This window comes from Callorhinchus milii, unplaced genomic scaffold (genome assembly GCF_018977255.1).
Source record: "Callorhinchus milii isolate IMCB2004 unplaced genomic scaffold, IMCB_Cmil_1.0 Scaffold30, whole genome shotgun sequence".
NCBI lineage: Eukaryota > Metazoa > Chordata > Chondrichthyes > Chimaeriformes > Callorhinchidae > Callorhinchus > Callorhinchus milii.
This window is the reverse complement of record NW_024704771.1, coordinates 3,874,670-3,899,180: the sequence shown is the minus strand read 5'-3', so window position 1 is coordinate 3,899,180 and position 24,511 is coordinate 3,874,670. Positions and strand designations below refer to the sequence as shown.

Genomic DNA, 24,511 nt, shown 5'->3' with positions numbered 1-24,511 from the left:
GATGGGGAGCCAGTGGAGGCGAGCGAGGGTGGGAGTGATGTGTTCCCGAAGCCTGGTGCGGGACAGTACACGAGCTGCAGAGTTCTGAATGACCTGCAGCTTGTGGAGGGAGGTGCCGGGAAGGCCGGCGAGGAGACTCATCCTGTCGGTGAGACGTCTCAAAACTGTGCCCATAATTCATTCACAGGTCAACCACTTCCACGCACATCTTTATTGATTGCATTATTATGGGCACAGCAAATAACTGTACACTCAAGCTCTCAAATGTCGGTCAAAGTTTCGACAAAGCCATAAAGGTAGAAGTTGGCACTCTCACCTACAAAACACCATCAGAACACTTTACAGTGGAGTCCCGTAGCTGCGTCATTTAACCACTTGCCTTACCACATGTAATTAGGTGAGAGGCTATTATAATACATGACCGACTTGTAAATCATCGCAGTTCAGTCTTGCGTGCCAGAGGCGAAATCTGAGACAAATGCTGTAAATTCTATTGCACAAAAGGGAATATCAGGTCACTGTTTGGTGCCCTACTTGAGAACACAACCGTAATAATAATGATAATAATAATCCTTGCATTTATTACATAATAATTATTGCTCTGTCTGAACGGCACTGTGCGATTACAAGTTGTATTTTGTCAATTGTCTTTGCCATCGGACCCTCCCGGCTTTAGAAATGCTGCGTTAGCTGTTTGGCGGTGTGTGTAAAGGGCAGAGGGAGTGAATGTTGTCATGTGATTGTGTCCTTATAAGTGGAAGTGAGGAGGGACAGAGAGAGAGGGAGGAGGGATAGAGCGAGAGAGGAAGGGAGGAGGGATAGAGAGAGAGCGAGGGAGTGAGGGTAGATGCTGTCAGGCTGAGTTGAGCTCCCATTCCCTGCTCGCCCACCATGGCTCTGCTGGCTTTGGCTTTGCCCGCTGTTGACCTCACGACTGCCCTGTTGCTCTGCTCTCTGGTTATGGTTCTTCTCCTCTTCCTGGCGTCCGGGCGTAAAACTGACCCCCGCTTCCCCGCTGGCCCGGCAGGCCTGCCCATCATCGGCAACCTGCACCAGGTCAAACTGAGCCGTCTCCACGAATCCTTGATGCAGGTGAGTGGGGGGGGGGGGTTAGAGCCCTCGACTCGCAAGCCAGAGGACCCCCGGGTGTCCATTCCCGGGCGGGGAGACACCTTAGACATTTTTGCTTTCTCCGCACACAGACACAAACCCCCCCCAACCACCACACACACCCCACAGACACACACAGACACACACACATCCCCCCACCCCACACACACACGCCTCTGTTTATCCAGCAGTGAGAAGCAGCCCCGTAGTTAGTCGATTGCCAATCGCTTTCCAAATAAAGTAATCATTTGATCACTTCAATCCACTCCTGTTTGAGGGTCACCGCTGTGCACAATTGGCTGCCGCGTTTCCCCCACAAAGTGAAAGTACTTTACAGTATATTCTGCGAAGCGCTTTGGGACATCTCAGTGGTTATTATCATTAAATGCCAAGAACTGTCCCTTTCCTTACGTAGTTCACAGTTTGTTGCTTTATGATTTGAATATTTTTGTAATCAGAACCGTATGTAGTCCACAGTAAATGGTGAACGTTTTTAATAATGCCTCCTATTTGCCTCGTAGGAAGTAGGAACACGGTCGTTAGCCGATTGTCGCCCTTTAACGGCATCACTCGTAATGTGCAGAGCAATGACAAAACTGAATCTCTCCCCCTCGGTATCTCTCAGCCCCTCATTCACTTTGTGGATGTCTGGATGGTTTTCTTGAAAAATGATGAAAAAGTGCTATGTTCCTGCAGTTGCACAAGAAAAGATCTCAGATTAATACCCACTGAAAGGCAGTCATGGGATTAACCATCAAGAATAGGAAAATATTGCCCCCCTCACACCTCCTAAACCAGACAATAATTGGGGATAAAATTCCACCTGGAAAATTCGGCAGATTCTTGCGCGCGGACTTCATTTTGAAGTTGTTTTTTTTGTGATGTCCTAAGGGTCAAACTCTGCTCGTTGTGAAAGCTGTCTCTCCACCTGCCCCCCCCCCCACCCTCTCCACCGCACTATGAGGATTGAGTACATTTTACTTATTAACTTCAGATTCTGACTCTGTTTTGACTCTGGTTCAGTTGGTTTGTCCATTTGGTTTTTTGTTTCTTACAGAACACATGTGCAAAGTCCCAGGGATAACGTTTGGTTAATCCTGATTTATTTTTAATCAAAATTAAGAATAAGTAATATTGGCTTATTTTTAGGAATCCCAGCACAATCGTTATACTTTGTCAAAACACAAATGCTGGAAGTATTTTGTGAGCCAACGCAGGAGACGCAGTACCTGCCCTTTCACCTCCTCCTCCCATTCCCACTGTCCAGGTCCCCGAACACAGTGTTCAAGTGAGACAGTGACTTACATGTGCTGCCACCGACGTAGTTTACTGCATTCGCTGCTCACGATGTGATCTCCTCTACACGCGTGTCCCAAACGCGGATGGGGCGACCGATTTGCCGATCACCTCCGTTCTCTCCGTGAGCACAGCCCTGAGCTTCCGGTTTCTTGCCACTTCAACTCTCCCTCCCACTCGCGCTCTGACCTCTCCATCCACGGTCTCCTTCCTGCGCTGTTCCAATGAGCCACAGCTCAAGGAACAGCACCTGACTTATCTGCCAGGGACCTTCCAGCCCTCTGGCCTCCATATTGATTTCAACAATTTCAGACCTTAACAGCTCACCTTCCCCCACTTGTTTGGCAACTCTCAACGTGCCTCCAGTCCTGACAACGGGTCTTTCCTTTCTCCTGACTCACTTTCCTTTCTCCATAGATGCTGCCTTACCTGCTGAGTGTTCCCAAAGACTTTTGTTCCCTTTAAACCAGGCTGCTTCATCGCTCTCCCCTGATCCACCAACCATGGGTACCCCGGTGTTCCTGATCTCTGGAACCGCACCTGGGAGTTCCTCTGTTGATCTGATCGTGTTGACATGAAGTTGTGAGTCTCTCGGGCTCAGCTTGGCCTCTCAGCCTAAGTCAGAAGCTTGTAGTTAAAGACTGTATGAGTTCGAAGGATGCAGGACTTTGAGCTCATGTAGCCTAAGCTGAGCCTCCTCCAGAGGAGCCTCGTTTCTCCTTCAGAGAAAACGTTAAACCGAAAATGTGAATATGTGGAATACATCAATATATGAACATTGAATACACCACAGAATACACCGTCATACACAGAACACTCCACTTTACAATATATTCTGTGAAGCGCTTTGAGACGTCTCAACGACGTGATAAGGCGCTGTCTCAAATGCATTAGCAGCTGCCAATTGCGCGCAGCAGTGTCCCGCAAACATTGAGTGACCACATTATTTTAGAGGGAATGTTCCCCCCAGAAAGTGATCCGCCAATCGACGTAACAACCGGGTTCCTAATTACTGCCGGGTAAACAGAGGCGCGTGGAGTAAGGAAACTTGCCTAATGTTTGCCCCGCGTGGCTGTAAAACACACAGTCACTGCACTTTACATTTTATCTTATACTGGTCTCTCCCTCCAGTTGTCGGAGAAACATGGCTGTATATTTTCCCTGCGGTTGGGTCAGCAGGACACGGTGGTGCTGACGGGTTACGAGGTGGTGAAGGACGCACTGGTCAACCATGCCGAGGAATTTATGGGACGTCCGCATGACCACGTCAACAGCATCCACAGGAAAAACCACGGTAATTCCTCTTCCCTATTGCATTAGGTTATTTATCTTCATTTATTATATTTACATTGTATTGTTATATTACATTGCTATTATTATATTATGTTGTTATATTTATATTACACTATTATAATATAAATTGTGGGACACTGCTGCGTGTGCAATTGTTATATTTATATTATGTTCCTACATTCGATATGGGACTCCACCTACTATTCTTGTTATTATTATTATTTTGGAGTCCTGTAGCATAGTGGTTAGCGTGCTCGCCCCGCAAGCGAGGGGACAGGGGTTTGATTCTCGGTCAGGGCGAAACCGTAGGCAAGTTTCCTTACTCCGTACGCCTCTGTTTACTGAGCAGTAAATTGACACCCAGTTGTTCGATGGACAACAACCGGGGTAATAATTCCTTAGAAAAATAATAAATTGGTCACTAAATCCACGGCTGTTTGTGGAGCACTACTGTGTGCAATTGGCCGCTGGGTTTTGCTCACCAAACACACAGTCTCTACACTTCACAGTGTATCATGTGAAGCGCTTTGAAACGTCCCAATGATGTGAGAAGGGGCCATAATAATAATAATAATCCTTGCATTTGATATAGCGCCTTAACAGGTCTTCGAGACGTCTCAAAGCGCTTCACGGAATGTACTGCAAAGTGTAGTAGCTGTGCGTTTTGTGGGTGAAACGTGGCGGCCAATTTCTCACAGCAGTGTAGTGATTGTTGGGCACATTTCCTTACTCCACACACACGCGCACACACACACACACACACACACGTGCCTCTGTTTACTCTGTTTCCCTCAAACAGCCGTGGATTGAGTGACCAATTTATTGTTACTTATTTTTTTCCTGAAGCAATGATTACCCTTGGAAAAGCGATCCGTCAATCGCCCAACCACCAGGTTCCTACTTACGGCAGTAAGTGAACAGAGACGTGTGTGTGGAGTAAGGAAACTTGCCCAACGTTTGGCCCTGACCGGGAATAGCACCCAGGTCGCTCGCTTGTGAGGCGAGTGCTCTCACCACCGAGCTACAGGACTCCGTCCGTTAATGTTACTTCTCTTATGCTTTTCGTTGTGGAGTAAAACCTTTCTCCGGATTCTCTTTAAGGTGTTATTCTGGCTGACGGCGAATCCTGGAAACAGATGCGACGATTTACATTATCAACCCTCCGGGATTTCGGGATGGGGAAGAAATCTGTCGAAGATAAAATCATAGAGGAAGCGTCTCACTTAAGTGACGTGTTCCAGTCTTATAAAGGTGATGGGCTCCTTCTGTACTGTATGATTCACGGCAGCCAATTGCCTACAGCAGTATCCCACAAACAGTCGCGAATTGAGTGACTGAACTATTCATTTTTAAAAACAAATTGAAGGGATTATTATTATTATGGCCAAAAAAGGGATCTACCAATCGACCAACACCCAGGTTCCTACTTACTGCCAGTTAAAGGACTTCAGTTATTTGGAGAGACGAGAGAGGCTGGAATTGTTCTCCTTAGAGCAGAGATGGTTGTGAGGAGATTTAATAGAGCTGTTAAAAATTGGGAGAGGTTTTGACAGAGTAAATAGGGAGAAGCTGTTTCCTCTGGCGGGTGGGTCGGTAACCAGAGGTCACAGATTTAAGGTAATTGGCAAAAGAACCAGAGGGCAGGTGAGGAGAATCTTTTTCACCGGAGAGTTGTTGGGGTGGATTTCAAAAGGCAATTGGATATGTACTTGAAAAGGAAAAAAAAAGACGCGATAAGGCGCTGTATCAAATGAAAGGATAATTATTATTATTAATATTTTACACCCGAGTTTCTGAGATGGATCAAACTCACCACTAGACTCCACCAGTGATAAAACACGACATGAGATACAAGGAATATTGTATCATTTGGGTGATCGCTGTGTTGTTTTTTAGGTCAGCCCTTTGAAACCACGATTCTGACAAATGGTGCTGTGGCCAATGTCATCTGCTCTATCCTACTGGGCAACAGGTTTAATTATGATGATCAGACGTTTGTCAATCTTATACGGATCATCAATGAAAACATTAGGCTGGCAATCAGTCCAACAGTGCAGGTAACGCTCTCTGCGTCAGAGTGTGTATTGCTGGGATGGGGTAACTGCTGAAGGTTAGCCCGCTCAACCCGCTCACTTGTGGAGTTCTGGTTATCTCACTCGCCTCGCAAGCGAGAGGACCCAGGATAGACACCTGAGCAGGAAGAAACCTTAGGGAAGTTTTCCTACTCCACACGCCTCTGTTACCTAGCAGTCAGTTCGGCTGGCGGTTCGTTTTCCGGAGTTAATAATCCCTTCAAAGAAACAATGTGGTGGGAGTGTGACCGAAGAGGTGGTCGAAGAGGAAGATCTTGAAGAAGGCACAGGAGAGGGTGAGGCGGAGGGGCTCTGGGATACCACCGGAGGGAAATGAGCTCCTGTTTACTCTTTCGTCCTTTCTCTCTTCTCAGCTGATCAATTTCGTGTTTCCGTTCCTGGATTTTCTGCCGGGCAAACATAAGACCTTTCTGTCCAATGCCACGATCGTCCGAACCTTCTTGAGGAAAATACTGAAGGAGAACAGACAGGATCTGAATATAGATTCCGTTCGCAGTTTCATTCAAGCCTTCATGGTCAAGCAACAGGAAGTAAATAATAATAATAATAATAATAATAGTAATCCTTGCATTTGATATCGCACCTTATCATGTCATTGGGACGTCTCAAAGCGCTTCACAGGATATACTGTAAAGTGTAGTGACTGTGTAATTTGTGGGCGAAACGCAGCAGCCAATAATGCACAGCAGTGTTCCATAAACAGTCATGTTTTTGGAGGGTTTTTTTTGGTTGGGAGAATTATTACAATAATAAGTTACATTTACACGGTACCTTTCATGTTGGGAGGGCGTCCCTAGGCGCTGGAATAGTCATGGATTTGGAGCAGTGCCGGAGCCGCTGAGCGGAGGGAGCGGACAGGTTGATATGGAGTTGGTTAGCGGGTCATAGAGTTAGGAAGGAGCGAGGTGTGGATGGCTGAACGACATATAAAGACTTATGCGAGTTTGACTGCATTTGTTTCTCAGGAATCGGGAAACCCAAAGACCTATTTTCATGAGGAGAATCTGGTGATCACAACAAACGATCTGTTTGTCGCTGGAATGGAGACGACCTCAACCACACTCCGGTGGGCTATTCTGCTGATGATGAAATTCCCCGACTTTCAACGTAAGATTTCCGTTGTTGTCAGTTACTCGTTGAATTAACAAATACCAGAAGAGTTTATTATGAAAGGATTAGAGTATAAGAGTAGGGAAGTCTTGCTGCAACTGTATAGGGCCCTGGAATACTGTGTCCAGTTTTGGTCTCCTCATTTAAGGAAGGATGTACTTGCCTTGGAGGGCGTGCAACGTAGATTTACTAGGTTACACCAGGGATGAAGGGGATGAGTTACGAGGATAGGCTGACCTATTTGGGCCTATATTCTCTAGAAACCTATAACGTCATCAAAGGGCATGACAGAGTAGAGAGTGGGAGATTGTTTCCCCCGGTTGGAGAAACTAAAACCAGGGGTCACAACTTTAAAATCAGAGGCAGCCCTTTTGCAATGAGTTGAGGAAGAACTTCTTCACTCAAAGGGCAGTGAATGTATGGAACTCACTACCCCAAAGGGCTGTTGACGCTCAGTCCTTGAACATATTCAAGACTGAGATAGATAGATTTCTTATTGCTAAAGGGACTAAGGGATATGGAGATAAGGCAGTGTCAGGTTATTAGCTGGAGTTAGACGATCAGCCATGATTGAATGGCGGGCCAGGCTCGAAGGGCCGAATGGCCTACTCCTGCTCCTACATGTTATGTTATGTTAGTTCTTCTGTTGAGATTTGCTTGTGTAATACAGACCATGACTGAATCTCACCCTTAACTGTGGAGTCCTGTAGCGTAGTGGTTAGAGCACTCGTCTCGCAAGAGAGAGGACCCGGGTTCGATTCCCGGGCGGTGAAACCTGAGGCAAGTTTCCTTACTCCACGCGCCTCTGTTCCAGCAGTAAGTAGGAACCCGGTTGGAGCTCGACTGGCAGATTGCTTTCCTCCGTGTGTGCAATTGGCTGTCGCATTTCAGCCACAAACAAGAACAACTCTCACTTGTAAAGCGCCCTCCACCCAGGATAGAGTCTCAGAGCGCACAAAATACACAGTCACTGCAGATTACAGTGTGAAGCGCTTTGAGATGTCTCGACGGAGTGATAAAGCGCTATAATCGAGCGTAAAGAATATTATTAGATCATTGTCCTAAAGTAGGTCTGAGTCCCTGACGTGGGGCTTGAACCCACCACCTTCTGGCTCAGGGTCACGGATGGAGGCTGACAAATACCCTCGTGATCCACGTTTCTTTCCTTTAGAGAAAGTCCATGAGGAAATCGATCAAGTGATTGGGACAGACCGTCACCCGAGGCTGGAAGACCGTAAAGCAATGCCTTTCACAGACGCCGTCATACATGAAACGCAGAGATTTGGAAACATTGTCCCATTGAACCTTCCCCACGCCACAACTGCCGACACAAACTTCCGAGGATATTTTATACCTAAGGTAATAAGAACATAAGAGTTAGGAGCAGGAGAAGGCCATTTGGCCCCTCGAGCCTTCCCCGCCATTCGATAAGCTCATGGCTGATCTTCTGACCTAACTCTAATTACCCGCCGTATCCCCATATCCCCCAATCCCTCTATTTTTTAAAAATCTATCAGTCTCAGCCTTGAAGATGTTCAAGGACTGAGCATCTACAGCCTTCTGGGGGAGTGAATTCCATAAAGTCACTGCCCTCTGAGTGAAGAAATATTTCCTCAACTCTGTTCTAAAAGGCTGACCCTTAATTTTCAGACTGTTATAGATTCTCCTTCCAGGGGAAACAGACCCTCAGTGTCTACTTTATCAGCCCTTTAAGAATCTTATATGTTTCAATAAGATCTCCCCTAATTCTTCTGTACTCTGGAGAACACAGCCCCAGTTTATTCAGCCTCTCCTCATAGGTCAGTCCCCTCATCCCAGGAACTAACCGAGTGAATCTACGCTGCACCCCCTCTGGGGCAAGTATGTCCTTTTTTAAATAAGGAGACCAAAACTTCACACCATACTCCAGGTGCGGTCTCACCAAAGCCCTATACAGTTGCAGCGAGACTTCCCTACTCTTGTACTCTAAACCTTTTGCAATGAACGCTAACTGCCGTTCGCCTTCTTAGTTACTGCTGCACCTGCAAACTAACTTTTTGAGACTGGTGTACAAGGACACCCAAATCCCTCTGAACACTAACACTATCTAATCTCTCCCCCTCTAGAAAATAATATGTTTTTCTATTTTTTCTGCCTAGGTGAATAACTTCACACTTGCCCACATTAAATACCATCTGCCACCTACTCGCCCACTCCCCTCGCCTATCTATATCTTCGTTTGGAGGCTCTTAAGCAACGGTGATGGGTTTCCGCGTGAGGCCGACAATTGAGTAAAAATAACTGTGGGAATAAATAGGGTTAACAGGAGCTGAGGGGGAGGATTCCCTGCCCCCAATGACTGATCGGCCCTTCCGGGTCCTGCCGATGGGCCAGGCCGGGCTGTGCTGTCAACAGCAGCGAGTGCCCTGGAATAACGGGGACCCTCCTGGCCAAGGTCCAAGCCCTCAGGGCTCGGGTGGTCCGAGATGGATTAATAGAACATTTACAAAGCTCTGACGTGCGTTGTGATTCCAGGGCACCCGTGTGATCCCGTTACTGACCTCAGTGCTGTATGACAAAACACAGTGGGAAAAACCCAATGAATTCAACCCCTCCCACTTCCTCGACGTCGAGGGCAAGTTCAGGAAGAGAGATGCTTTCATGCCTTTCTCTGCAGGTAATGAGATCAATGTTTATCTTTATCAATAATAATAATAATCCTTGCATACAGTGACTTATCACATCATCGAGACGTCTTAAAGCGATTATTACCCCCAGAAAAATAATCCAGCAATTGACTAGCAACCGGGTTCCTACTTACTGCTGCGTAAATAGAGGCGTGTGTGTGTGTGTGTGTCTGTGTGTGTGTCTGTGTGTGTGTGTGTGTCTGTGTGTGTGTGTGTGTCTGTGTGTGTGTGTGTCTGCGTGTGTGTCTGTGTCTGTGTGTGTGTGTGTGTGTCTGTGTGTGTGTGTGTATCTGTATATGTATCCGTGTGTGTGTCTGTGTATATGTGTGTGTGAGTCTATGTGTGTGTCTGTGTATTTGTGTGTCTGTGTGTATGTCTGTGTGTGTGAGTCTGTGTGTGCGCGTCTGTGTGTGTATGTCTGTGTGTGTGAGTCTGTGTGTATCTGTGTGTGTGTGTATGTCTGTGTGTGTGTGTCTGTGTGTGTGGAGTAAGGAAACTTGGAGTAAGGTTTGGCACCGCGGGGGAATCGAACCCGTGTGCTCTCGCTTGCGAGGCGACTGCTCTAATCACAGCCCTACAGGACACCACGAGTACAATGTAATCGCGACTACATGACTGTCTTTCTCTCCCTGTCGTGTTTCTCAGGGCGAAGGGCCTGCGCAGGCGAGAGTCTGGCTAAAGCTGAACTCTTTCTCTTCTTCTCGACGCTGATGCAGAGATTCCGATTCCAGCCTCCGCCCGGAGTGACCGACCTTCCCCTCACGGCCATTGTCGGAATCACATCATCCCCGACACCTTACAAGCTCTGCGCTGTGCTCCGTTAGGAGTTGAGACAAACAACAACCAGAACTGTATCCCCCTTCACGTGCGAGTGGCGTCTCGGAGACCAAACACACACACAGGGACAATTAATAATAATAATAGAAATCCGTGTATCTGATACAACAATAATAATAAGCCTTACATTTGGTACAGAGTCTTGTCACATGATTGAGACTCTCAGAGTGCTTCACAGGATATAATGTAAAGTGTAGTGACTGTGCATTTTCTATTTAGTTCTGATTTGAACTAATTTTGTATTGAACGGACAATTTAATAAATGACACATTTGGTAAAAAATCAGCTGGGCTGTGTGTGTGATGTATGTGTGTGTGTGTAATATGTGTGTGAAGTGTGTTTAGTTTGTGTGTGTGTGTGACATACGTGTGTGCAGTGTGTTTAGTGTGTGTGTGTGGTGTGTGTGATACGTGTGTGCAGTGTGTTTAGTGTGTGTGTGTGTGTGGTGTGTGTGATATGTGTGTGCAGTGTGTTTAGTGTGTCTCAAATTGCTTCACAGAATATAGTGTCAAGTGGATCGACTGTGTATTTTGTGGGCGACCAATCGCACAGAGCAATGTCCCACAAACAGTCGTGGATTGAGTGAGTGTCCAAATTTTTTAAAGGGTTTATTGCCTAAACTCCACAAATGGTTTCTCCTCTACCTCACCCTGCTTCAACCCCTGCCTCTCCAATCCCGACCCCCAGCTCGGGTCTGAAACACCGACCGTCCAACACTGACGTCCTCAACAACGACAAACAACACAATTACATTCATAGAGCGCCTTTCACGTCGGGAGGACGTCCCAAAGCACTGGTCCTCCCAACGTGAAAGGTGTATACAAATGTAATTTTATTGTTGTTCTTGTGATCGCCGTGATTTCCATGTGGAGATGGGATGCATGAAATTCTCAGCTTGGTTTGGAGACTCTTAACGCACGGTGATGGGTTTCCGCGTGGGTCAGACACCCCGTTGATGGAAAAAAAATGATTTAGGGAATAATATCTTGGGATACAGGATATAGTTTGTGACATGACTTGTGCATGTGATTGCCAGGATGGTGGAAGGTGAACTGGATGGACCTTGGTCTTTCGGCTGCAAATGTTCTTATCCTTGCCTTTGATGCAGTGCCTTTTCACGGCTCAAAGTGATTTGACAGAATTTGCTGTAATAATAATAATAATCCTTGCATTTGATATAGCGCTTCAACAACAACAACATTATATTTATAGAGTGCCTTTCACGTCGGGACGTTTGGGTCAGGACCTGAGAAGGGTCAGGGTGAGGGGAGGGAAGGGAGGGAGCGAGGAGGGGGTAGAGAGTCGAGAGGGGAGCTGAAGGCACGGTCGAAGAGGAAGGTCTTGAGACTGGTTTTGAAGGAGGAAATGGAGGAAGCGACGAAGGCACTGGGGGATGGAATTCCAGAGCCTCGGGGCTGAGAGGCTGAAGGCCCGGCCACCGATGGTAGGGCGGTTGGGGCGGGGGATGTGGAGCAGACCGGAGCCGGAGGAACGGAGGGTATGGGCGGGTATGTGGGCCGATAGTAGGTCGGAGAGGTAGGAGGGAGCGAGGCCGTGAATGGCCTTGTAGGTGAGGATGAGGATCTTGAATTCGACCCTCTGGGGGATGGGGAGCCAGTGGAGGCGAGCGAGGGTGGGAGTGATGTGGTCCCGAAGCCTGGTGCGGGACAGTACACGAGCTGCAGAGTTCTGAATGACCTGCAGCTTGTGGAGGGAGGTGCCGGGAAGGCCGGCGAGGAGACTCATCCTGTCGGTGAGACGTCTCAAAACTGTGCCCATAATTCATTCACAGGTCAACCACTTCCACGCACATCTTTATTGATTGCATTATTATGGGCACAGCAAATAACTGTACACTCAAGCTCTCAAATGTCGGTCAAAGTTTCGAGAAAGCCATAAAGGTAGAAGGTTGCACTCTCACCTACAAAACACCATCAGAACACTTTACAGTGGAGTCCCGTAGCTGCGTCATTTGACCACTTGCCTTACCACATGTAATTAGGTGAGAGGCTATTATAATACATGACCGACTTGTAAATCATCGCAGTTCAGTCTTGCGTGCCAGAGGCGAAATCTGAGACAAATGCTGTAAATTCTATTGCACAAAAGGGAATATCAGGTCACTGTTTGGTGCCCTACTTGAGAACACAACCGTAATAATAATGATAATAATAATCCTTGCATTTATTACATAATAATTATTGCTCTGTCTGAACGGCACTGTGCGATTACAAGTTGTATTTTGTCAATTGTCTTTGCCATCGGACCCTCCCGGCTTTAGAAATGCTGCGTTAGCTGTTTGGCGGTGTGTGTCAAGGGCAGAGGGAGTGAATGTTGTCATGTGATTGTGTCCTTATAAGTGGAAGTGAGGAGGGACAGAGAGAGAGGGAGGAGGGATAGAGCGAGAGAGGAAGGGAGGAGGGATAGAGAGAGCGAGGGAGTGAGGGTAGATGCTGTCGGGCTGAGTTGAGCTCCCATTCCCTGCTCGCCCACCATGGCTCTGCTGGCTTTGGCTTTGCCCGCTGTTGACCTCACGACTGCCCTGTTGCTCTGCTCTCTGGTTATGGTTCTTCTCCTCTTCCTGGCGTCCGGGCGTAAAACTGACCCCCGCTTCCCCGCTGGCCCGGCAGGCCTGCCCATCATCGGCAACCTGCACCAGGTCAAACTGAGCCGTCTCCACGAATCCTTGATGCAGGTGAGTGGGGGGGGGGGGGTTAGAGCCCTCGACTCGCAAGCCAGAGGACCCCGGGTGTCCATTCCCGGGCGGGGAGACACCTTAGACATTTTTGCTTTCTCCGCACACAGACACAAACCCCCCCCCCAACCACCACACACACCCCACAGACACACACAGACACACACACATCCCCCCCACCCCCACACACACACGCCTCTGTTTATCCAACAGTGAGAAGCAGCCCCGTAGTTAGTCGATTGCCAATCGCTTTCCAAATAAAGTAATCATTTGATCACTTCAATCCACTCCTGTTTGAGGGTCACCGCTGTGCACAATTGGCTGCCGCGTTTCCCCCACAAAGTAAACACTCACCACACTTTACAGTATATTCTGCGAAGCGCTTTGGGACATCTCAGTGGTTATTATCATTAAATGCCAAGAACTGTCCCTTTCCTTACGTAGTTCACAGTTTGTTGCTTTATGATTTGAATATTTTTGTAATCAGAACCGTATGTAGTGCACAGTAAATGGTGAACGTTTTTAATAATGCCTCCTATTTGCCTCGTAGGAAGTAGGAACACGGTCGTTAGCCGATTGTCGCCCTTTAACGGCATCACTCGTAATGTGCAGAGCAATGACAAAACTGAATCTCTCCCCCTCGGTATCTCTCAGCCCCTCATTCACTTTGTGGATGTCTGGATGGTTTTCTTGAAAAATGATGAAAAAGTGCTATGTTCCTGCAGTTGCACAAGAAAAGATCTCAGATTAATACCCACTGAAAGGCAGTCATGGGATTAACCATCAAGAATAGGAAAATATTGCCCCCCTCACACCTCCTAAACCAGACAATAACTGGGGATAAAATTCCACCTGGAAAATTCGGCAGATTCTTGCGCGCGGACTTCATTTTGAAGTTGTTTTTTTGTGATGTCCTAAGGGTCAAACTCTGCTCGTTGTGAAAGCTGTCTCTCCACCTGCCCCCCCCCCCCCCCCACCCTCTCCACCGCACTATGAGGATTGAGTACATTTTACTTATTAACTTCAGATTTTGACTCTGTTTTGACTCTGGTTCAGTTGGTTTGTCCATTTGTTTTTTTGTTTCTTACAGAACACATGTGCAAAGTCACAGGGATAACGTTTGGTTAATCCTGATTTATTTTGAATCAAAATTAAGAATAAGTAATATTGGCTTATTTTTAGGAATCCCAGCACAATCGTTATACTTTGTCAAAACACAAATGCTGGAAGTATTTTGTGAGCCAACGCAGGAGACGCAGTACCTGCCCTTTCACCTCCTCCTCCCATTCCCACTGTCCAGGTCCCCGAACACAGTGTTCAAGTGAGACAGTGACTTACATGTGCTGCCACCGATGTAGTTTACTGCATTCGCTGCTCACGATGTGATCTCCTCTACACGCGTGTCCCAAACGCGGATGGGGCGACCGATTTGCCGATCACCTCCGTTCTGTCCGTGAGCACAGCCCTGAGCTTCCGGTTTCTTGCCACTTCAACTCTCCCTCCCACTCGCGCTCTGACCTCTCCATCCACGGTCTCCTTCCTGCGCTGTTCCAATGAGCCACAGCTCAAGGAACAGCACCTGACTTATCTGCCAGGGACCTTCCAGCCCTCTGGCCTCCATATTGATTTCAACAATTTCAGACCTTAACAGCTCACCTTCCCCCACTTTGTTTGGCAACTCTCAACGTGCCTCCAGTCCTGACAACGGGTCTTTCCTTTCTCCTGACTCACTTTCCTTTCTCCATAGATGCTGCCTTACCTGCTGAGTGTTCCCAAAGACTTTTGTTCCCTTTAAACCAGGCTGCTTCATCGCTCTCCCCTGATCCACCAACCATGGGTACCCCGGTGTTCCTGATCTCTGGAACCGCACCTGGGGAGTTCCTCTGTTGATCTGATCGTGTTGACATGAAGTTGTGAGTCTCTCGGGCTCAGCTTGGCCTCTCAACCTAAGTCAGAAGCTTGTGGTTGAAGACTGTATGAGTTCGAAGGATGCAGGACTTTGAGCTCATGTAGCCTAAGCTGACCCTCCTCCAGAGGAGCCTCGTTTCTCCTTCAGAGAAAACGTTAAACCGAAAATGTGAATATGTGGAATACATCAATATATGAACATTGAATACACCACAGAATACACCGTCATACACAGAACACTCCACTTTACAATATATTCTGTGAAGCGCTTTGAGACGTCTCAACGACGTGATAAGGCGCTGTCTCAAATGCATTAGCAGCTGCCAATTGCGCGCAGCAGTGTCCCGCAAACATTGAGTGACCACATTATTTTAGAGGGAATGTTCCCCCCAGAAAGTGATCCGCCAATCGACGTAACAACCGGGTTCCTAATTACTGCCGGGTAAACAGAGGCGCGTGGAGTAAGGAAACTTGCCTAATGTTTGCCCCGCGTGGCTGTAAAACACACAGTCACTGCACTTTACATTTTATCTTATACTGGTCTCTCCCTCCAGTTGTCGGAGAAACATGGCTGTATATTTTCCCTGCGGTTGGGTCAGCAGGACACGGTGGTGCTGACGGGTTACGAGGTGGTGAAGGACGCACTGGTCAACCATGCCGAGGAATTTATGGGACGTCCGCATGACCACGTCAACAGCATCCACAGGAAAAACCACGGTAATTCCTCTTCCCTATTGCATTAGGTTATATTTATCTTCATTTATTATATTTACATTGTATTGTTATATTACATTGCTATTATTATATTATATTGTTATATTTATATTACACTATTATAATATAAATTGTGGGACACTGCTGCGTGTGCAATTGTTATATTTATATTATGTTCCTACATTCGATATGGGACTCCACCTACTATTCTTGTTATTATTATTATTTTGGAGTCCTGTAGCATAGTGGTTAGCGTGCTCGCCCCGCAAGCGAGGGGACAGGGGTTTGATTCTCGGTCAGGGCGAAACCGTAGGCAAGTTTCCTTACTCCGTACGCCTCTGTTTACTGAGCAGTAAATTGACACCCAGTTGTTCGATGGACAACAACCGGGGTAATAATTCCTTAGAAAAATAATAAATTGGTCACTAAATCCACGGCTGTTTGTGGAGCACTACTGTGTGCAATTGGCCGCTGGGTTTTGCTCACCAAACACACAGTCTCTACACTTCACAGTGTATCATGTGAAGCGTTTTGAAACGTCCCAATGATGTGAGAAGGGGCCATAATAATAATAATAATCCTTGCATTTGATATAGCGCCTTAACAGGTCTTCGAGACGTCTCAAAGCGCTTCACGGAATGTACTGCAAAGTGTAGTAGCTGTGCGTTTTGTGGGTGAAACGTGGCGGCCAATTTCTCACAGCAGTGTAGTGATTGTTGGGCACATTTCCTTACTCCACACACACGCGCACACACACACACACACACGTGCCTCTGTTTACTCTGTTTCCCTCAAACAGCCGTGGATTGAGTGACCAATTTATTGTTACTTATCTTTTTCCTGAAGCAATGATTTCCCCTGGAAAAGCGATCCGTCAATCGCCCAACCACCAGGTTCCTAGTTACTGCCAGGTGAACGGAGACGTGTGTGTGGAGTAAGGAAACTTGCCCAACGTTTGGCCCTGACCGGGAATAGCACCCAGGTCGCTCGCTTGTGAGGCGAGTGCTCTCACCACCGAGCTACAGGACTCCGTCCGTTAATGTTACTACTCTTATGCTTTTCGTTGTGGAGTAAAACCTTTCTCCGGATTCTCTTTAAGGTGTTATTCTGGCTGACGGCGAATCCTGGAAGCAGATGCGACGATTTACATTATCAACCCTCCGGGATTTCGGGATGGGGAAGAAATCTGTCGAAGATAAAATCATAGAGGAAGCGTCTCACTTAAGTGACGTGTTCCAGTCTTATAAAGGTGATGGGCTCCTTCTGTACTGTATGATTCACGGCAGCCCATTGCGTACAGCAGTATCCCACAAACAGTCGCGAATTGAGTGACTGAACTATTCAGAGGTCACAGATTTAAGGTAATTGGCAAAAGAACCAGAGGGCAGGTGAGGAGAATCTTTTTCACCGGAGAGTTGTTGGGGTAGATTTCAAAAGGCAATTGGATATGTACTTGAAAAGGAAAAAAAAAGACGCGATAAGGCGCTGTATCAAATGAAAGGATAATTATTATTAGTAATATTTTACACCCGAGTTTCTGAGATGAATGAAACTCACCACTAGACTCCACCAGTGATAAAACACGACATGAGATACAAGGATTATTGTATCATTTGGGTGATCGCTGTGTTGTTTTTTAGGTCAGCCCTTTGAAACCACGATTCTGACAAATGGTGCTGTGGCCAATGTCATCTGCTCTATCCTACTGGGCAACAGGTTTAATTATGATGATCAGACGTTTGTCAATCTTATACGGATCATCAATGAAAACATTAGGCTGGCAATCAGTCCAACAGTGCAGGTAACGCTCTCTGCGTCAGAGTGTGTATTGCTGGGATGGGGTAACTGCTGAAGGTTAGCCCGCTCAACCCGCTCACTTGTGGAGTTCTGGTTATCTCACTCGCCTCGCAAGCGAGAGGACCCAGGATAGACACCTGAGCAGGAAGAAACCTTAGGAAGTTTTCCTACTCCACACGCCTCTGTTACCTAGCAGTCAGTTCGGCTGGCGGTTCGTTTTCCGGAGTTAATAATCCCTTCAAAGAAACAATGTGGTGGGAGTGTGACCGAAGAGGTGGTCGAAGAGGAAGATCTTGAAGAAGGCACAGGAGAGGGTGAGGCGGAGGGGCTCTGGGATACCACCGGAGGGAAATGAGCTCCTGTTTACTCTTTCGTCCTTTCTCTCTTCTCAGCTGATCAATTTCGTGTTTCCGTTCCTGGATTTTCTGCCGGGCAAACATAAGACCTTTCTGTCCAATGCCACGATCGTCCGAACCTTCTTGAGGAAAATACTGAAGGAGAACAGACAGGATCTGAATATAGATTCCGTTCGCAGTTTCATTCAAGCCTTCATGGTCAAGCAACAGGAAGTAAATAATAATAATAATAATAATAGTAATAGTAATAGTAATAGTAATCCTTGCATTTGATATCGCACCTTATCATGTCATTGAGACGTCTCAAAGCGCTTCACAGGATATACTGTAAAGTGTAGTGACTGTAATTTGTGGGCGAAACGCAGCAGCCAATAATGCACAGCAGTGTTCCATAAACAGTCATGTTTTTGGAGGGTTTTTTTAGGTTGGGGGAATTATTACAATAATAAGTTACATTTACACGGTACCTTTCATGTTGGGAAGGCGTCCCTAGGCGCTGGAATAGTCATGGATTTGGAGCAGTGCCGGAGCCGCCGAGCGGAGGGAGCGGACAGGTTGATATGGAGTTGGTTAGCGGGTCATAGAGTTAGGAAGGAGCGAGGCGTGGATGGCTGAACGACATATAAAGACTTATGCGAGTTTGACTGCATTTGTTTCTCAGGAATCGGGAAACCCAAAGACCTATTTTCATGAGGAGAATCTGGTGATCACAACAAACGATCTGTTTGTCGCTGGAATGGAGACGACCTCAACCACACTCCGGTGGGCTATTCTGCTGATGATGAAATTCCCCGACTTTCAACGTAAGATTTCCGTTGTTGTCAGTTACTCGTTGAACTAACAAATACCAGAAGAGTTTATTATGAAAGGATTAGAGTATAAGAGTAGGGAAGTCTTGCTGCAACTGTATAGGGCCCTGGAATACTGTGTCCAGTTTTGGTCTCCTCATTTAAGGAAGGATGTACTTGCCTTGGAGGGCGTGCAACGTAGATTTACTAGGTTACACCAGGGATGAAGGGGATGAGTTACGAGGATAGGCTGACCTATTTGGGCCTATATTCTCTAGAAACCTATAACGTCATCAAAGAGCATGATAGAGTAGAGAGTGGGAGATTGTTTCCCCCGGTTGGAGAAACTAAAACCAGATGTCACAACCTTAAAATCAGAGGCAGCCCTTTTGCACTGAGTTGAGGAAGAACTTCTTCACTCAAAGGGCAGTGAATGTATGGAACTCACTACCCCAAAGGGCTGTTGACGCTCAGTCCTTGAACATATTCAAGACTGAGATAGATAGATTTCTTATTGCTAAAGGGACTAAGGGATATGGGGATAAGGCAGCGTCAGGTTATTAGCTGGAGTTAGACGATCAGCCATGATTGAATGGCGGGGCACAGGCTCGAAGGGCCGAATGGCCTACTCCTGCTCCTACATGTTATGTTATGTTAGTTCTCCTGTTGAGATTTGCTTGTGTAATACAGACCATGACTGAATCTCACCCTTAACTGTGGAGTCCTGTAGCGTAGTGGTTAGAGCACTCGTCTCGCAAGAGAGAGGACCCGGGTTCGATTCCCGGGCGGTGAAACCTGAGGCAAGTTTCCTTACTCCACGCGCCTCTGTTCCAGCAGTAAGTAGGAACCCGGTTGGAGCTCGACTGGCAGATTGCTTTCCTCCGTGTGCGCAATTGGCTGTCGCATTTCAGCCACAAACAAGAACAACTCTCACTTGTAAAGCGCCCTCCACCCAGGATAGAGTCTCAGAGCGCACAAAATACAGTCACTGCAGATTACAGTGTGAAGCGCTTTGAGATGTCTCGACGGAGTGATAAAGCGCTATAATCGAGCGTAAAGAATATTATTAGATCATTGTCCTAAAGTAGGTCTGAGTCCCTGACGTGGGGCTTGAACCCACCACCTTCTGGCTCAGGGTCACGGATGGAGCCAGGCTGACAAATACCCTCATGATCAGCGTTTCTTTCCTTTAGAGAAAGTCCATGAGGAAATCGATCAAGTGATTGGGACAGACCGTCACCCGAGGCTGGAAGACCGTAAAGCAATGCCTTTCACAGACGCCGTCATACATGAAACGCAGAGATTTGGAAACATTGTCCCATTGAACCTTCCCCACGCCACAACTGCCGACACAAACTTCCGAGGATATTTTATACCTAAGGTAATAAGAACATAAGAGTTGGGAGCAGGAGAAGGCCATTTGGCCCCTCGAGCCTTCCCCGCCATTCGATAAGCTCATGGCTGATCTTCTGACCTAACTCTAATTACCTGCCGTATCCCCATATCCCCCAATCCCTCTATTTTTAAAAAATCTATCAGTCTCAGCCTTGAAGATGTCAAGGACTGAGCATCTACAGCCTTCTGGGGGAGTGAATTCCATAAAGTCACTGCCCTCTGAGTGAAGAAATATTTCCTCAACTCTGTTCTAAAAGGCTGACCCTTAATTTTCAGACTGTGATCCCTGGTTATAGATTCTCCTTCCAGGGGAAACAGACCCTCAGTGTCTACTTTATCAGCCCTTTAAGAATCTTATATGTTTCAATAAGATCCCCCTAATTCTTCTGTACTCTGGAGAACACAGCCCCAGTTTATTCAGCCTCTCCTCATAGGTCAGTCCCCTCATCCCAGGAACTAACCGAGTGAATCTACGCTGCACCCCCTCGAGGGCAAGTATGTCCTTTTTTAAATAAGGAGACCAAAACTTCACACAATACTCCAGGTGCGGTCTCACCAAAGCCCTATACAGCTGCAGCGAGACTTCCCTACTCTTGTACTTTTGCAATGAACGCTAACTGCCGTTCGCCTTCTTAGTTACTGCTGCACCTGCAAACTAACTTTTTGAGACTGGTGTACAAGGACACCCAAATCCCTCTGAACACTAACACTATCTAATCTCTCCCCCTCTAGAAAATAATCTGTTTTTCTATTTTTTCTGCCTAGGTGAATAACTTCACACTTCCCTATATTAAATACCATCTGCCACCTACTCGCCCACTCCCCGAGCCTATCTATATCTTCGTTTGGAGGCTCTTAAGCAACGGTGATGGGTTTCCGCGTGAGGCCGACAATTGAGTAAAAATAACTGTGGGAATAAATAGGGTTAACAGGAGCTGAGGGGGAGGATTCCCTGCCCCCAGTGACTGGTCGGCCCTTCCGGGTCCTGCCGATGGGCCAGGCCGGGCTGTGCTGTCAACAGCAGCGAGTGCCCTGGAATAACGGGGACCCTCCTGGCCAAGGTCCAAGCCCTCAGGGCTCGGGTGGTCCGAGATGGATTAATAGAACATTTACAAAGCTCTGACGTGCGTTGTGATTCCAGGGCACCCGTGTGATCCCGTTACTGACCTCAGTGCTGTATGACAAAACACAGTGGGAAAAACCCAATGAATTCAACCCCTCCCACTTCCTCGACGTCGAGGGCAAGTTCAGGAAGAGAGATGCTTTCATGCCTTTCTCTGCAGGTAATGAGATCAATGTTTATCTTTATCAATAATAATAATAATCCTTGCATACAGTGACTTATCACATCATCGAGACGTCTTAAAGCGATTATTACCCCCAGAAAAATAATCCAGCAATTGACTAGCAACCGGGTTCCTACTTACTGCTGCGTAAATAGAGGCGTGTGTGTGTGTGTGTCTGTGTGTGTGTGTCTGTGTGTGTGTGTCTGTGTGTGTGTGTCTGTGTGTGTGTGTCTGTGTGTGTGTGTGTGTCTGTGTGTGTGTGTGTGTCTGTGTGTGTCTGTGTGTGTGTGTGTCTGTGTGTGTGTGTGTGTCTGTGTGTGTGTGTGTCTGTGTGTGTGTCTGTGTCTGTGTGTGTGTGTGTGTGTCTGTGTGTGTGTGTGTATCTGTATATGTATCCGTGTGTGTGTCTGTGTATATGTGTATGTGAGTCTATGTGTGTGTCTGTGTATTTGTGTGTCTGTGTGTATGTCTGTGTGTGTGAGTCTGTGTGTGCGCGTCTGTGTGTGTATGTCTATGTGTGTGAGTCTGTGTGTATCTGTGTGTGTGTGTATGTCTGTGTGTGTGTGTCTGTGTGTGTGGAGTAAGGAAACTTGGAGTAAGGTTTGGCACCGCGGGGGAATCGAACCCGTGTGCTCTCGCTTGCGAGGCGACTGCTCTAATCACAGCCCTACAGGACACCACGAGTACAATGTAATCGCGACTACATGACTGTCTTTCTCTCCCTGTCGTGTTTCTCAGGGCGAAGGGCCTGCGCAGGCGAGAGTCTGGCTAAAGCTGAACTCTTTCTCTTCTTCTCGACGCTGATGCAGAGATTCCGATTCCAGCCTCCGCCCGGAGTGACCGACCTTCCCCTCACGGCCATTGTCGGAATCACATCATCCCCGACACCTTACAAGCTCTGCGCTGTGCTCCGTTAGGAGTTGAGACAAACAACAACCAGAACTGTATCCCCCTTCACGTGCGAGTGGCGTCTCGGAGACCAAACACACACACAGGGACAATTAATAATAACAATAGAAATCCGTGTATCTGATACAACAATAATAATAAGCCTTACATTTGGTACAGAGTCTTGTCACATCCTTGAAACGTCTCAAAGTGCTTCACAGGAAATAATGTAAAGTGTAGTGACTGTGTAATTTGTACTTTGTTCTGATTTGAACTAATTTTTTGTTGAACGGACAACTTAATAAATGACACATTTGGTAAAAGCTCAGCTGAGCTGTGTGTGTGGTGTTTGTGGTGTGTGGGGGGTGTGGTGTGTGTTGGAGGGGGTGTGGTGTGTGGGGGGTGATGTGATGTGTGTATGGTGTGTGTGGGGTGTGGGGTGTGTGGGAGGGGGTGTGTTGGGGAGATATGTGTGTACATGTTTTGTTATCCCAACAACAACTTGTCTTTATAATAACAATAAAAATCTTTGCATTTGATACAGCGCCTTATCACGTCTTCTCGACATCTCAAAGCACTTCACAGAATATACTGTAACGTGAATTGACTGTATATTGTGGGCGAAACGTCCCTATATGGCGTCCCTCACGCAGGACAGCGTCTCGGAGCGCTTGTCAGTGGCGGAGCACGGCTCGGTGCCGGGGAAAGGGGGGATGTGACCATAAGCAGTCGAAGAGGAAGGTTATCAGACGCGACCTGGAAATGGGGAAGGAGAGAGGAAGGGAGTTCCAGAATTACGATAAAAAGTTTGTTAAATTATCCGCAGCGCAGCACAGAGCGCTCGCCTCGCAGGCGAGAGGACTCGGGTCGTGTTTGAAGCCCTTCGAGAGGTTCTGTGTGTGTTATGTTTGTGTGTCGGAGGGGGTGTGGGGTGGGGGGGACTCTAGTTTGTATGTGTCTCTGAGCCTTATGTCCTCGGGGGTGGGAGAGGGTAGAGCGTGGAAGCTGAAACAGCGCAGCAGTAGGAGGACGGGTTCAGAACTCCGACTACTTTCGCTCGTCACGTTGAGAGCCTTAGCAAGTCTCGTGTCATCCCTTCATTCCCAGTAACTTCATCCCCGGTGAACCGTCTCCTGGCTTTCCGAGCAGCAGCACTCTGCCCCAATTCCTGCCGCGTGTTATTCCTGTCGATAACTTTTTTCTCTCTTCGACCCGGCGCTGTTGCGCGGACACGATGGGGCCGAAGGGCCTCCTTCCGCGCCGCGGGTCCTCCGATGCTCCCGATTCGACGAAAAAACGCGAACCGCGTCGCGTTTCCCGGTGCAACGGCGGCGGCGGACGCCGCCTTTCGGAGTACTTTCCCGGACGCGCGCGACGAGCTCCAAACTGGGACGGAAAGAGTAAAATCGTTCCCCTGTTGTGCGGTCATTGACTGTTCCGTCAAAGAAGCCGCAATGAGCTTCAAATAAATAGACAGTGTCTATTGAGGGGGAAACAGATGACTTTTTTTCTTTGAGCTCTAATACAGACCATTGATCGTCGCTGTTCGACAGCGCCGCGTTGCGGCGTTTACCCCCCAAAAAAAAGAAGCATTGAAGCAATGAAACGTGGACGAGCGTTTCAGGCATTAGGTGTCCAGTTCAAGGGGAGAGATTACGCTGTAATTAAATATTATCTTAAATATATTGGTTCCGTCTCAACGGGACGATGGGGGGAAACAAATTAATATAACTTCACCTTTGGTTGTAATACCGCAATCGGCCAACGGGCGATTCACGTGGTGGCATTGAACAACAACAACAACAACAAGATTCCATTTATAAAGCGCCTTTCACGTCAGGAGGACGTCCCGAGGCGCTGCACAGTTGGGTCATGACCCGAACAGGGGGGAAATGGTCAGGGTGAGGGGAGGGAAGAGAGGGAGCGAGGAGGGGGGAAGTGGTCAGGGTGAGGGGAGGGAAGGGAGGGGGCGAGGAGGGGGAAATGGTCAGGGTGAGGGAGGGAAGGGAGGGAGCGAGGAGGGGGGAAATGGTCAGGGTGAGGGGAGGGAAGGGAGGGAGCGAGGGGGAGGAAGAGAGTCGAGAGGGGAGCTGAAGGCTCGGTGCGGTCAAAGAGAAAGGTTTTGAGACCGGCCTTGAAGGAGGAGAGGGAGGAGGCAGTTCCCTCCGCTCCGCCCCCACACCGCCCCCCCCCCCCCCGAGCTGATCTCGCTCCGGCGTCGAGTTTAAGTACCTGGGTCAGTCGGCCCAGGTCCTCCCCGCGCTGTCCTGCCGCCGCTC

At 47.7% G+C, this 24,511-nt stretch overlaps 1 protein-coding gene across 1 annotated transcript; it reads left to right on the top strand.

Moving 5' to 3' along the window:
* Positions 1 to 789: 789 nt before the first annotated feature.
* Positions 790 to 22,560, top strand: LOC103172894. The gene is made up of 18 exons (XM_042344790.1): positions 790 to 1,092; positions 3,538 to 3,700; positions 4,801 to 4,950; positions 5,596 to 5,756; positions 6,146 to 6,322; positions 6,758 to 6,899; positions 8,074 to 8,261; positions 9,417 to 9,558; positions 10,214 to 10,390; positions 12,877 to 13,100; positions 15,563 to 15,725; positions 16,822 to 16,971; positions 17,363 to 17,523; positions 17,912 to 18,088; positions 18,537 to 18,678; positions 19,857 to 20,044; positions 21,200 to 21,341; positions 22,083 to 22,560. The coding sequence occupies exons 1-18, from the start codon at positions 892 to 894 to the stop codon at positions 22,259 to 22,261; spliced, it is 3,027 nt and encodes a 1,008-aa protein (XP_042200724.1). The 5' UTR covers positions 790 to 891; the 3' UTR covers positions 22,262 to 22,560.
* The last annotated feature ends 1,951 nt before the right edge of the window (positions 22,561 to 24,511 follow it).

Bases quoted from the DNA above. Each gene is read 5' to 3' on its own strand.
- LOC103172894 (XM_042344790.1), top strand. From the start codon at position 892: ATGGCTCTGCTGGCTTTGGCTTTGCCCGCTGTTGACCTCACGACTGCC. The intron at 20,045-21,199 runs GTAATAAGAACA...TTGTGATTCCAG, and splicing joins GAGGATATTTTATACCTAAG to GGCACCCGTGTGATCCCGTT. The intron at 21,342-22,082 runs GTAATGAGATCA...CGTGTTTCTCAG, and splicing joins TTTCATGCCTTTCTCTGCAG to GGCGAAGGGCCTGCGCAGGC.